We start from the raw sequence: 12,477 nt of genomic DNA on the forward strand, positions 1-12,477 counted from the left end.
AGGCACTAATTGCTCATTTAATTTTGTTTGGTTCATTGGTTTTTAGTAAAGCTTGCTGATGGTAAAGAGGCACATTTTAGAAAGTGTAAGTATTGTACTCACCTTTTTGTTTTCCCTCTCAAAACAAAGAATGAATGTTCTTCTGCCCTGAATGAGTGAAAGGCCTTTGGTGTAGGAGCCTTTTCTGATTAGATAATCGTGGGCATGTTTTCAGTGTTAGAAGGGACTTCATTTTATCCAAGAAATTCCCGGTATTTCGTAGAAGGAGGAAATGAAGCAGCATTTTCCCAGTGTAGGAGCTGGGATTGTGCACATGGCCACAAGGAGCTGATGCCTGTGTGTGTGGGCTGATTGTGTGCTGGCTGCTGCAGACAGGTCATGTTTGAGCAGCTTGTGAAAGGCAGCCTTGGCTGAGCCTGCTGCAACGCCGTGTGCAGAGATCAGCAGTGCCGGACGCAGTTTGGAAAGCACCAGGGACGCAATTGGTGGGAAACATTTGAACTGGCAGGGAGAGCAGGTAGCTGAGTGCAGCAAGCAGCCTACATAAGGATCACAGGTTCCATCTGGGATTTGGTGGTGAATGCCTAATAAGCATGTGGATTAGCCAGGCAGAACTCTTCAAGCTGTTGTAAATGTAGCTGAAAGAAGCGTGGCTTGTGGGACAACAAATAGCTGCTCTCGTAAAACTTTTGTTTGGTGTTGCAATATTTAAATCCAGAAAAATAATGGAGAGAAAACTGGACAATAGAATGAAAAGGGAACTGTCCTACTTAGCTACTTTAAACGACAGAAACATCTCCCTGGTGGCTATTCGTAAGCAGCAGGCAGCTCGTGATGTGCCTGAACTACTGATTATTGGTGAAAAGCCCAAGACAGCATCGCCGGTAAAAGCAAGAAGGAACTTGCAGAAAGAAGAGAAACTTTTGCAGAGTTACTCCATGGGAAAGACAGAAGTCAATACAGTTGAAAGACAGGTCAGTGAGGGCTAATGTGCATGTGTGCGTGGGTGTGGGTGCATGTTGGGAGGGAAGTGGTGTTTTTGAACTGGTGAGTTTAAAACAAAACATGTTGGACATGGGTTGTATATTAAAGGAAATTAGACCTTCTTTATCTAAATTGTCTCGATCCCCAGCATGGATGCCAGCCCCATAACAAGCAGTACAAATGCAAAGTCCTCTGGGGATCCTCTGAAAATTATCTTTGAAACTAGATGTTAATGATGACTTATGCTCTGGAAGCTAATGAGCATTGTTTCAGCTCCACCTCTAATAATACAGAGTGCTGATTCTTAGGAAGGAAACATAATAGTATTTCTCCTTTTGAACTCCAATTGCTCCAGTAGTTTCACAGAAGCTCATACTAGTTTGGAATAACAGAAATTGCAGAAACATTAAGAGGTTCTTATTGTAGGTAAGTAGTTTATTTATATCTATTAAGTGGGTGCTAATGAATTTCTTCATAAATACATCTGTGCAATTCAGTGTTGTATATAACTGTGGTATTTTTGGAGATGAAGTGCTATGGTGAAGAGACTTAGGAAGATCAATGCTGATAGAAATATGGTGAGGTTTATTATTTTAAAAGAGTTTTGCTGTCTAAAATATATGTACATGGCAGTAATGTAGTTTGGACCAGTGAATATTGTGAATATTTAAGGAAAAGAAACTCTCAGAACAAAGCTCAGTTGGTTGGAGCATGGTACTAATAATGCCAAGGTTGCAGATTTGCTTCCTGCATGAGTCATTTGCTGAAGAATTTGACTTGATGATCCTTGTGGGTCCCTTCCAACTCAGAATGTTCTGTGATTCTGTGTTTTCATGTTCTTTGAAACTACATATGCTTAGAATAGCTCAAATAGTGTCAGCCTGGAATGAAATAACAGCCAGAACAGACCAAATATACCTGAAGGTTTTTTCTGCCTCGAGTTACTTCTTGTATTATAAATATTTGCTCGAAAAGAATCATGACATAAATGACTTTGTTCTATCAAAGGATCTCTTCTCTGTATTCAGTCCACTGGGAGATATATGTTGCTTGTACTGATGCTGTGAAGGACACCATAAAGAGGTTCACCTTATTTTGATTCTAAATTAGAAACGTTTCATTTACAGCAAGCCTTTCCCCTTTCACATAAACCAAACTTGGTTTACACAACTCCCTTTAATTTAAAAGTGCCTGTTAAGATCTCTGAGGTTTCTTGACTGCAGTGTAGGTGTCATTTCACTAAGACTGGCTGCAACTGCCTAAATCTTTCCCTATCATCTGTACTGTTAGAGAAACCTGATCCCAGGTGGGGAATAGCAGTCCCTTGGCAGAAGCATTAGTATTATTAACTTAGTATTTTGGAAACAGAAGCCTCATAAAGGCTGCTTTGTAGTAATATTCTCTTTGAATCTTGATATTCAGGTTCAGAAGGTGATTTTTTTCCTTTTTTAAGACTCAGGAACTGTTTGAAAAATAACAAACCGTGTTGTAAGTAGTTACTGAATGTAGTAGCTACTGGCATTTGTTAATCTTCGTTTGGGAGACGAGGGGAGAAAGAACAACCAATTATGATCTAATACATTTAAACAATATGCTCTAACGAGATGCACTGAAAAATGTTAAGGAGCATGAGGATTGTGTTTCTGGGTACTCTCTGTGCCAGAGTGCTGCTGTTACAGGCATGAAATTGGAGACTCGTGACCTTTGATGTTTTTGTGGCTGCTCTGCCCTCGTTTTGTTGCTCACTGTCTGCCTAAAATGAACTGGAAAACATCTGAAGCGTTTAATTATTAGTGTGTGGCTTTTCAGTTGTGTGTTGCTGCTGCCTGAATCCAAAGGCATGACTCAGGTGCTGTGAAAGAAGGAAGTAGGGAAGGTAAAACACAGATAAGATTATTCTTCGGCAGTGGTGAGTTCAAAGGTAAGAGGGCAATAACTGATTTCAGCCCCCAGAGGTGCAGGGAAAAGAGGATGTGAAAGTTCCCATGCCTGCAGGCCAGGCAATGGAGGGCAGGAGAGCAGTGCCAGCCCTGTGGGGAGAGCCTTGCTGGATGAACAGAGAGGAGAGGTGCTGGATTTTGGTGTGGGTGATGCTCAGGGAGCTGTGAAATGCCCCTGTGACAACCTCAGCCTTGTGCTGCAGAGGCCAGGAGTGTTATACTGCCATTTTGGAGGTGGCTGCACCTCTTGGGAAGGGGAAACTTGTAGAGGGATGGCTTTCCTGGTGACAGCCCACCTCATGAGGTGACCATAGAACACAGCAATGGAGGAAGCATGGGGACTTGGACAGGAGTGGCTGGGCTGTGAAGCCAAGGAAGGCACAAACCTTGTTGAGTTCACAGCCATGGTGTTGCATCCATTCTCAAGACATGGGTCACCATATGTGCATGTGTGAGAGTCTCACCCAGTGCTGTGGGTTCCTTGTCTTTGGGGTTTTTTTCTGAATTCCGTTGTTTTTCTCAGATTTATTATGTATCTCTTCACTGCTTGAACTCTCAGCCTTTGCATATTTGAATGGGAATATCTGAAAGAAGGAGCCTGTTTTGGGGGACCATGGGTCAGTGTCCTGCTAAGCCTCTAAGAGCATCACTCAATGGGGTGGATTTGTCCCACCAGCCATACAGACCTTCCCCAAATGGACCTGCCATGAACTGGATCCTATGATACCAAGAGCTCTGTGCTGAACCAGGGCTTGAGACTTGGTGCTTCCAATCCAGCAGCATCTCCCTGCCCTTTTCCTCCTCCATGCTTTCACAAAAAGTTATTCCAGCCCCGGGGCATGTTCCTATTGGATGGTCTTCCTGCTGGCTGGAGGCAGTCAGAAAGGGGAGCATGAGCCTCTGCCTTTTCCAGCTGTTCCCAAGCTCTGTGCTGCCCCAGGACAGGCATGAGTGCTGCAGCAGCTCCTGTCTGGGACATCATGGGCTGTTCTTCACACCTTGTATCTTGCTTTGAAATCCTCCTACTGAGCCTTGAGCTTTAGATGCCACACTCCTGCACATTTGCTACTCATCTTGGGCCTGGTTCAGAGCTTCTCCTGTAGATGCAAATGTTTTCTAAGCAGTTCTGGTGCTTTCTTTAAAGCTCTCTCTATCTACTACTGATTCTGTGTCAATGATTTCTCAAATTTCTTCAATTTTTTGTTCATATGAGTTTCATAACTTCTTTGGGTCAGGATTCTTAGCTTTCAGAGTAGAGACTCGCTCTGCTGTGTGCTTTCAGTTCCAACTTTTACATGCAGAACAAAGGAGGGAAAGAATTGTCAACATTTCATGCGTAATTATTTGCATATTCTTCACATACATCCTGTAAAAATATACATGAGACTGGTAGAGCAAACAGACTTGGTGTAAACCTGCTCTTAAAAGTGAGCCATTCTCCTTTGGTGTGAAAGACAAAAGAGTAACTTGAGCCAGTTCTTTTACACATTCCCTTCTGGATGTACCATTATTTTGTTCATATTTCTCTCTGGGCAGAAAAAAGCAGAAGGGGCAATTCCTGAGACACCCAAACACCTTTTTGGGCATTTTTGGTGGTGATTGCTTCTCTGGTCCTCTTGCAGATAGTGTCTCTGAATTACTACACAGCCTCATAGATGCCATTTTATGTGTGGGTGGTAGCTGGTATCAGAAAACTCTTTTCTGAGACCCAGTGTGTGCCTGAGGAAAACTATGGACACATTTCTGTATGCCTCATCTGTTGTGTCCTTACATGAATCTGCTGTTTTCCTCTTGTCTGGTATAGAAACACCCTTCTTGCAAATACATACATAAAAGTATTTCTGCCTATTTGAGTTCTGGGTTTTTTTGAAGCTGTAAAAACAATACTAAAGGCTTTGTAAATACTTTATTTGTACCTGTGCATATTCATTGGTTTGTGGGGGAGATTCTTCAGTGTTTTGGCACTTGTGCATTTTTGGGTTTTTTTAAGGGAAAGAAGCTTTTCTGTTTTCTTATATCCACATCCCCTCTATTTTTTCCTTGTCATTTAAACATTTGTGTGCAAGGATTTTTCTCCTACAGAGTCCTTGGATCTGGTTTTGACAAGTAGCAAACAAAGTGTTTTTGCCCATTCTTCTGAATGCTGGGATAGCTTTTCATGTGAAACAAAAAGCAGTGGCCAAGTTTTGAAGTTACTGTGGCTTACAATGCATTAAAATAGTGGAAACAGCCCTTGCTTTTATGTTTTTCAAAAGCCTCGATAATGAGAAATACCCTCTAATCTTTTTACATGATTGATTTGAATTGCTTTGTGTCACCTAGGAAAAGTGAGACAGTGAGTGAGTGTGGGGGTGGAGGGAACACAGTGGAGGACATAAGGCCTGTGATGGTTCCTGAGTTTCACCTGCAAGTGGTAGCCAGACAGGCAGTGAAGCAGAGAGGTTTGTTTCCTCCACTCCTGCTCTGTTTCACCAAAAGATGCAGAAGGCAAAATACCTTTGTCCTGTGATCCCAAGAACATGCACAGGGTGAGCTTCTGTAACTGTCACACAGATCTCACTAGGAGTTTTTGATAAATGCTGGCAGTGTCCTTGGGGAACTGGGGACAGGAAAGAGACATGATGGACAATATCCACATAACGCTTCTTGAGGCAGAATTTGCAATAAATGAGAGTTGAGTTTAGGCTGCATTTGAAATATGGTGGTTGGGAGACTGTTTTCAGCCAGGGTTTTTTCCATACATAAGGCCAGATTATTATTGCAAATTGTGGGAATTCACAACAATAGGACACAAGAATGGGGGTGTGTCTTGGCTGTCTTTGTGTGGTGTTTAAAAAGGGCACCACCTTCACTGGGAAGTCTGATTAACTATTAACTGTTAATGCTTTGTTTCAAAAGGAGGTGCCTGTGGCACATTTCCAGGTACCTTGGGGATTTCACTAATTTATGGGAAGTGCAAGGACAGCAGTGTACTGGGTGCTGCCAGGCCTGTGGGAGGAGGAGACAAAAGGGGGACCCAGGACTGTAGTATTCCTCTGACTCTTCTCCAGCATCCCTGGAGTGCAGCCAGGAGGCCAAGCAGAAGAGGGGGAGCAGGGGGGACAGTTTGCTGTCAGGATAGTGGAGGGGCTGCACCATAATCTTGAAGAGTTGAACTTGCTCATTCCTCCTCCTGTTCTAACACATACAGTACAGAAAAGGCTGAAAGCAAATTTCTCATCTTAAATTTTTGCTGTTTTGGTTGTGACCCCAGACCTCGTTATTTCCAAGCTGCTTAAGCGTGAAACAAAATCAAGTTAATGAATTTTGAATACTGCATCAAATGAACTGGATGCAGTCTAGTGTTATTAAGCAGCCTAAATGCTTCTCATCCATGCTGTGGTATTGAGAAGGGACATTTCTTGTGGGTCATAGGAACAGGATCTGCAGTACTGAGTCAGATCCAGTGGGCCCTTCTTCCTGCAGTGATGCCCAGCATCAGGTGTTTTATTGAATGTCAGAGAGCCCAAGGCTTTGCAGGCAAGAGAATAGAGTTATCCTAGTAACTTTCATCTAGATCTTTAGTATTTCAAGTTGCCTTAAATCATGGACATGAATTTTCATTTTCTCTCCATGAAATCTGTCAATCTAGGAACTTGTCCCTACCCTTTTCAGTCTTTCTCATCACATAGCTCCAGCCTGGAGACAGAGTCTGTGCTCTCAGTACTTGTTTTGTGAGAAACATTGGCTCTTTTTTTTTTTTTAAATTCATTTTCAATTGAATTGAGTGCATTCAGCTGAAGAGTTCCTGTATTGCAGAGCCCATAATCTGACTGAGACAGTTCATTTCTGGCTGGCCTATTTCAGTACTGGCCATCCTGAAAATCAGTGTTGGATCAAATCAGTGAGTTACTGTAGCACAACTTAGGTGCCTCACAAGTAGATAACTAAAATTAAGCCACAATAAATATATCTGCTTACAGTTCTGTCTTTCAAGGTCTTTGTTAGATACAGATTACAAGCTAAAAGGTTTCTATATTAAATGCAAAGAGCCCAGGCCTTGGTGTGTGTGCATATAGCTCTTCAAATGTCATGCAGCTGACCCACCCTGCACCTGGAAAGATTTCTGGAAAAGTCATGATTCTGTTTTCTTGGGCTTTTTGGTTTTCTTTGGTTTGGTTTGAACTCCTCCTGGGAAGTAGCAGGTTGGCCAAACTGGGCCAGTTTATGACCTTTTGGAGAGGAGTCAGCACACTCTCTGCTGTGACCCACTGTGCCAGTGACAGCGTGCTCTGAAGAGCAGCTCAGGCTGTGTCATGGAAGCGTCCTGTGGCTGCAGGGAACTCCAGTTTTAAATTACTTACTTGGGGTAGGAATACTGAGTCAATTCTGCTCTTATATCCTAGTCAGTATTTTCTAAATTGCTGTTCAAGAGATTGTCAGAAGCCTGATTCATCATCATGCACATAACTCACTGGTAATATATTCAAAGTGAAAAATAATGTTGTAAAGGCTTTTGGCCATATAGACTACACTTCTAGTATGTGCTTGAGAGCATATGAAGATTGTTTTTGCTATTATGGGGCTGAAGATACATGCATTTATTTTTACTTTTCCACTTTCTCCTTAGGCTTTGTCCAACGTTGATTCTCCTGATTGTGAGTTGAAGCCTACAATGAAACATAATTTTGCTTTTGACAACATGGGCTATGAGGAGAGCTCTGAAACTGTGCCCTCTCCACCTTCCCAAGAGCATACTGTGGTAGTCAACATTGTGGGAATGACTTGCCAATCATGTGTGCAGTCGATAGAAGGCCGGATTTCCAAGGTGAAGGGCATTTTGAGGATTAAAGTCTCCCTTGAACAGAACAATGCCGTTATCAAGTATCTGCAGTCGGAAATAAACCCTGAGCAAATTTGCCAGGAAATTCTGGGTATGGGCTTTGATGCCAGCATAGCAGAAGAGAAGTCGACAGCAGCAACTGTAAATTTGCCAAGCTTGAAAGAAGCAGTGGTGAAGCTTCGGGTAGAAGGCATGACGTGCCAGTCCTGTGTCACCAACATTGAAGGAAAGATCAGGAAAATGCACGGGGTAGCAAAAATCAAGGTGTCACTTGATAACCAAGAAGCAATTATTGCTTACCATCCTTACATCATTCAGCCTGATGACCTCAAGAGGCACATCAGTGACATGGGGTATGACTGCACTATTAAAAGTAAATCAGCCCCTTTGAAGCTGGGTGCCCTTGATCTCCAGCGCCTGCAGAATGCAAAATCCAGGGAGACACCAGCAAGTCTTGAGAGTGATGGGCTGGATCTGCTGGTCCCCGAGTTGGGAAGCACAGCAACAGTGACTCTACAGTTAGAGGGCATGCACTGCAAGTCCTGTGTCAGAAACATTGAAGGAAATATATCAGATCTTCCTGGCATAAAAAGTATTAAAGTGTCTTTGGAGCATAAATGTGCTGTGGTAGAGTACAGCCCAGATTTAATCACCCTGTCAGCTTTGCAGCAGGCTATCGAGGCCCTTCCACCTGGAAACTTTAAAGCAAGCCTCCTTAATGGTTCAGAAGCAAATAAAGCAGCATCTCCCTCAGGTGCTTTCACCTACAATGTCACCAGACAGCCACCACAAGGCATGGCACACACTGCTGTTATTAAGATTGGTGGCATGACCTGCAATTCTTGTGCACAGTCCATAGAAGGGGCTGTGTCACAGAGACAAGGAGTGCAGCGTGTAGCAGTTTCTCTAGCTGGTGGTACTGGGACCATACACTATGATCCAGCTGTCACTAGTGCAGAAGAGTTAAGAGCTGCCATAGAAGACATGGGATTTGATGCCTCTGTGCTGACAGGTAACTGATATTTCTTCTGTGGGTAGTGTGCCAATCTCTGCATTGAGATTCCTTTCTGGAGAGAAACTCTTAAAGCATCACATTGCCATTGTCTCTTCTGAATGCATTTCCTGATCCCACCTCACTTAACAGGGGACACAGGTTTCAGCTGTAAAGCACCTTGTTTCAGCCCCTGATAACTGCAGCAGTGGGTGTAAGACCTGAGTCACATTATGAAGCCAAAAGATCTGGGGTACAAGGCCTTTCAAATAGCTCATCCCCATACCCCCTGAAATAGGTTTCCTCCTATGTCTACAGGCTGCTGTAAGTAGATCTATCAAACCAAATCTTTGCATTTACATTCCAGAACACTAAAACCTACAAATTTAATGAAGTATCTTTCATTTAAAAATAAAAGATAAAACCTCTTTTTAGTATCTTTAGCCTTTGACCTTTATTACTTGAGTACTTTTACGTGCCTTACTTCACTAAACCTTGCTTTAAGCAAGGGTAAGTGGCAAAATGCAGGTACTCTTTGGTGGGAACAGCTGCTTTTACGTCAGCTGCAGCAGTGTATGCATTTTCTACATGTGCTCAAGGTTTAAAAAGTTGTTTTGATGCACAATCTCCTCTCTTGCAAATTTTGAATGTGGCACAAAAAAACCACATCCTGTTAATTTCTTTCATGGGTCCAGTCTCTTTGAATCTGTGGTACTACTACAAATGAGGAGGGGGGGCTGTATGTGGTGTTTAATTATAATTTGTTTGGCTTATAATTTGTTGGTAGGAAACCTTCCACTCCATCTGGAAAAGGAGTGAACCCCTTATGTTTAACATGTTCAGAAGCAACTCCTGCTCCTTTACACAAACCTCTGCCCAAGGGGGGTAGTTTGTGAACACAGCTGGAGCTGTTGTGTATCTGTTCAATATCTGGCAAAGAAAAAAAAATGCTTGCAAGTAGCCTGTTTGTGTTCAGGTCTCTGGGGTGCTTCCAATACTCATTTTGCAGTACTTGCAATGTGAATATTGTGCTATAAGGAGAAATCTGTTGAGAAACTTGTTGTTTTCCTTGTTTGAGATGAAGTGATATATAGATGGCAACAATGACAGAATGGGTATGACTGGACCACATTTTCTGTGCTGGATAAGGGCCCTCTGGACACCAATATATCTTTATCAAGTGGAGGTAGCTGCCAGGTCAAGGCATTGGAATTGGAGGGAATCATTTGCCATCTGAATGTGGAAAGCTAGTTCTGTAGACTTAGATGGTCGTACAAGTGGTACTGGTTAATATGTATTTTTATAAGCATAGTAACAACTTATTTCCATATAGAGACCAAGGTTATTGTGTCACCTTCTAAACAACTATGAGGACTTCTGTGGTTGATAAATGTGGCTTGTTTGTACTTTTGCATCATCCAGTCACTGTAAATAATTCAGTGTATTGTGCATTTATTCAAGATACTGCTGCTGGAGAGCACAGGGGCCAGCCTGATGCCAGCAAAGCTGCTGTGCAGCCTCGAGCTCCAGAGCCTCCTCACCAAGGTGATGCCTCAGATGCTCTTCCTGACAGTCCTCACCCTGATGGGTCAAACCAGCTCAGTGGAGCCACAGAAGAGAAGTGTGTTTTGCAAATCACCGGCATGACCTGTGCATCGTGTGTGTCTACCATTGAAAGAAATTTGCAGAAAGAAGATGGTAATAAATTTAAGATTCCTATAGTGAGTCTAATAATAAGGGATGATGGGATGGAAAAGATATTTTATGAGATTAATGGAAGAGGCTGTCATACAGTATCTGGAAGTTAAATAGAGTTAATGCTCTTTCTTAGTGCTAGTGTAACTATGTCACTGTTTAGTTGTCCTGTTGCACTGGTGGACAAACACGATGAACATACTTCTAACAGGCTGTAATGTGATAAAAAATTCAAATAAGTCTGAAGACAAGAACAGAGAAATAGTTGTCTATTAGTTTTCAGGGCTTTGTGGGTTTACAAAGCAATCCATCTCCCCCAGAGCCCTTGAGAGCTCAGGAATGCTTGGGCATGTTTGCACAGGCAGGGACAAACAAATGTATGGCTCCACTGCCAGGGTAAGCTTAGGCACAGTGGTGTTTACTGGTCTAGAAGTCTGCAGGCTGGGGTTGCCTTTCTTCTGGCCTTGTAGAAGATTGACAGGCTTAGCAATGTCTGATTTCATTTGTGTCAGCATGCCTTTGGGAGGTTTTGCTTATTGATTATTCTCTCACCAGTATCCCAGTGGTGGTCTCACTGCCTTGATTTAGAAATCAAAAAAAGCACTAGCTCTTCAAACAAAATTTTTTGGACTTGTGATCTTTATGTTTTGATTTCCAATTCTAAATGTAGATTTCTGTGTGCTTTTTATTTATTAAAAAAATACGGAGGGGTGGAGAACAGGAAAATAAAAAGGTCATTGTGCTGCAGGGCTTGTTCCAAATGACAAGTCTAGGGTAGATCTTGCAGCAGTGGATGTAAAGATTGCTTACAAACATCCTTTTTCTCTCATTAGATCACAGTAAAACTCACCTCCTTCCATGTGTAAATCTTGCAATTCCTCTCATTGCTAAAGGGAAACTCAGTGTGGCTGTGTCTCTGTACAAACTTGCTGTTGTGACTAGGGAGCAACACTAGAAGGAGGCAGAGAGAAATCATTAGGCTTATAATATCTCTAAGTTGTTACAGTCCTAACTGACAGTCACTTGTAATATTTTATTTTTCTTTCCCTCAGAAGAACTACATTATCTAATACTTTTGTTATTGCTACTGCAGGAATTGTTTCAGTGTTGGTAGCACTGATGGCAGGTAAAGCAGAGATAAAATACAAGCCAGAACTCATACAGCCTCTTGAAATAGCACAGCTGATCCAGAATTTGGGTTTTGAAGCTACCATAATGGAAAATAAAGCAGAAACAGAAGGGCAAGTGGAGCTTCTTGTAAGTAATGTGTATTTGAAATTATTTGTTTGTTTTGGAAAAGTCAGGTCTGGAAGACTCATTTTCTGGCAAATAGTTTTGCTGAGCAGTTGTGGGTTCAGCAGCTCAGTTCTGGCTGGTGGCACTATTTTTTTAATAATAGAAAAAATAAAATCAACTTGTCTTAGAAGACCCCATCCAAAAGCACTGAAATACGAAGTGATAGCTCTGTGTACAGATTAGACTTTTCTTAGCAAGCAGAAATGAAACAGAAATTTTCTGTAATGCACTTTAGTACAGACTCTGAGTAACTGAGAATGTGTCAGCAAATACTAAAGTATTGCTAAAGTTAAGGGCTTTGCATAGAGGCCTAGGAACTTTGGGTAAAGTCAGTAAAATTAGTAAATTGCTTGTATGAAGGATGGATTCCTCAATAATTTTTATTCTCTGACAGATACTTACTGCAAGATGGAGAACAGCAGTCTGCTGCTGTGTTACTGTGTTAATAGATCACAAAGTGGTAACATGCCTTATTGAAGGAAAATTTAAGAGAGCTGAAGTTACACATGCAGAGTTTGGCTTTGGCAATGCTAATATAGGTGTTGATAGAACCATATCAGTTATACTTCTACAGTTAATAGCATGAGAGCTACCATGAAGGTGCTTGGCTGTGGCTATATCTGCTGTCTGCACAATTTTATAATAAAAATGGATAGGTATGTTCTCAGCTTTGTATCATTTCAGACAGCTCTATAAAACTATGCTGAGGCCTTTCTCAAGTACACCTACAAATATTGGGTGAATGTGGG

At 42.0% G+C, this 12,477-nt stretch overlaps 1 protein-coding gene across 3 annotated transcripts in view; it reads left to right on the plus strand.

Moving 5' to 3' along the window:
* The first annotated feature begins 503 nt into the window (after positions 1–503).
* The window catches only part of ATP7B (ATPase copper transporting beta), a 30,847-nt gene continuing 18,873 nt past the window's right edge, over positions 504–12,477 (plus strand). The window contains exons 1-4 of one of the 3 annotated variants that reach the window (XM_056490280.1): positions 504–974; positions 7,534–8,758; positions 10,199–10,435; positions 11,526–11,689. In XM_056490280.1, coding sequence (XP_056346255.1) covers positions 726–974; positions 7,534–8,758; positions 10,199–10,435; positions 11,526–11,689 — 1,875 coding nt within the window. In that variant the 5' untranslated portion in view covers positions 504–725. Of the gene's footprint in view, positions 975–1,388; positions 1,411–7,533; positions 8,759–10,198; positions 10,436–11,525; positions 11,690–12,477 lie in introns of those variants that run through there. The other 2 variants (XM_056490272.1, XM_056490290.1) reach the window with 2 other exon arrangements.

The sequence above is a fragment of the Oenanthe melanoleuca genome, chromosome 1 (assembly GCF_029582105.1).
Source record: "Oenanthe melanoleuca isolate GR-GAL-2019-014 chromosome 1, OMel1.0, whole genome shotgun sequence".
Lineage (NCBI taxonomy): Eukaryota > Metazoa > Chordata > Aves > Passeriformes > Muscicapidae > Oenanthe > Oenanthe melanoleuca.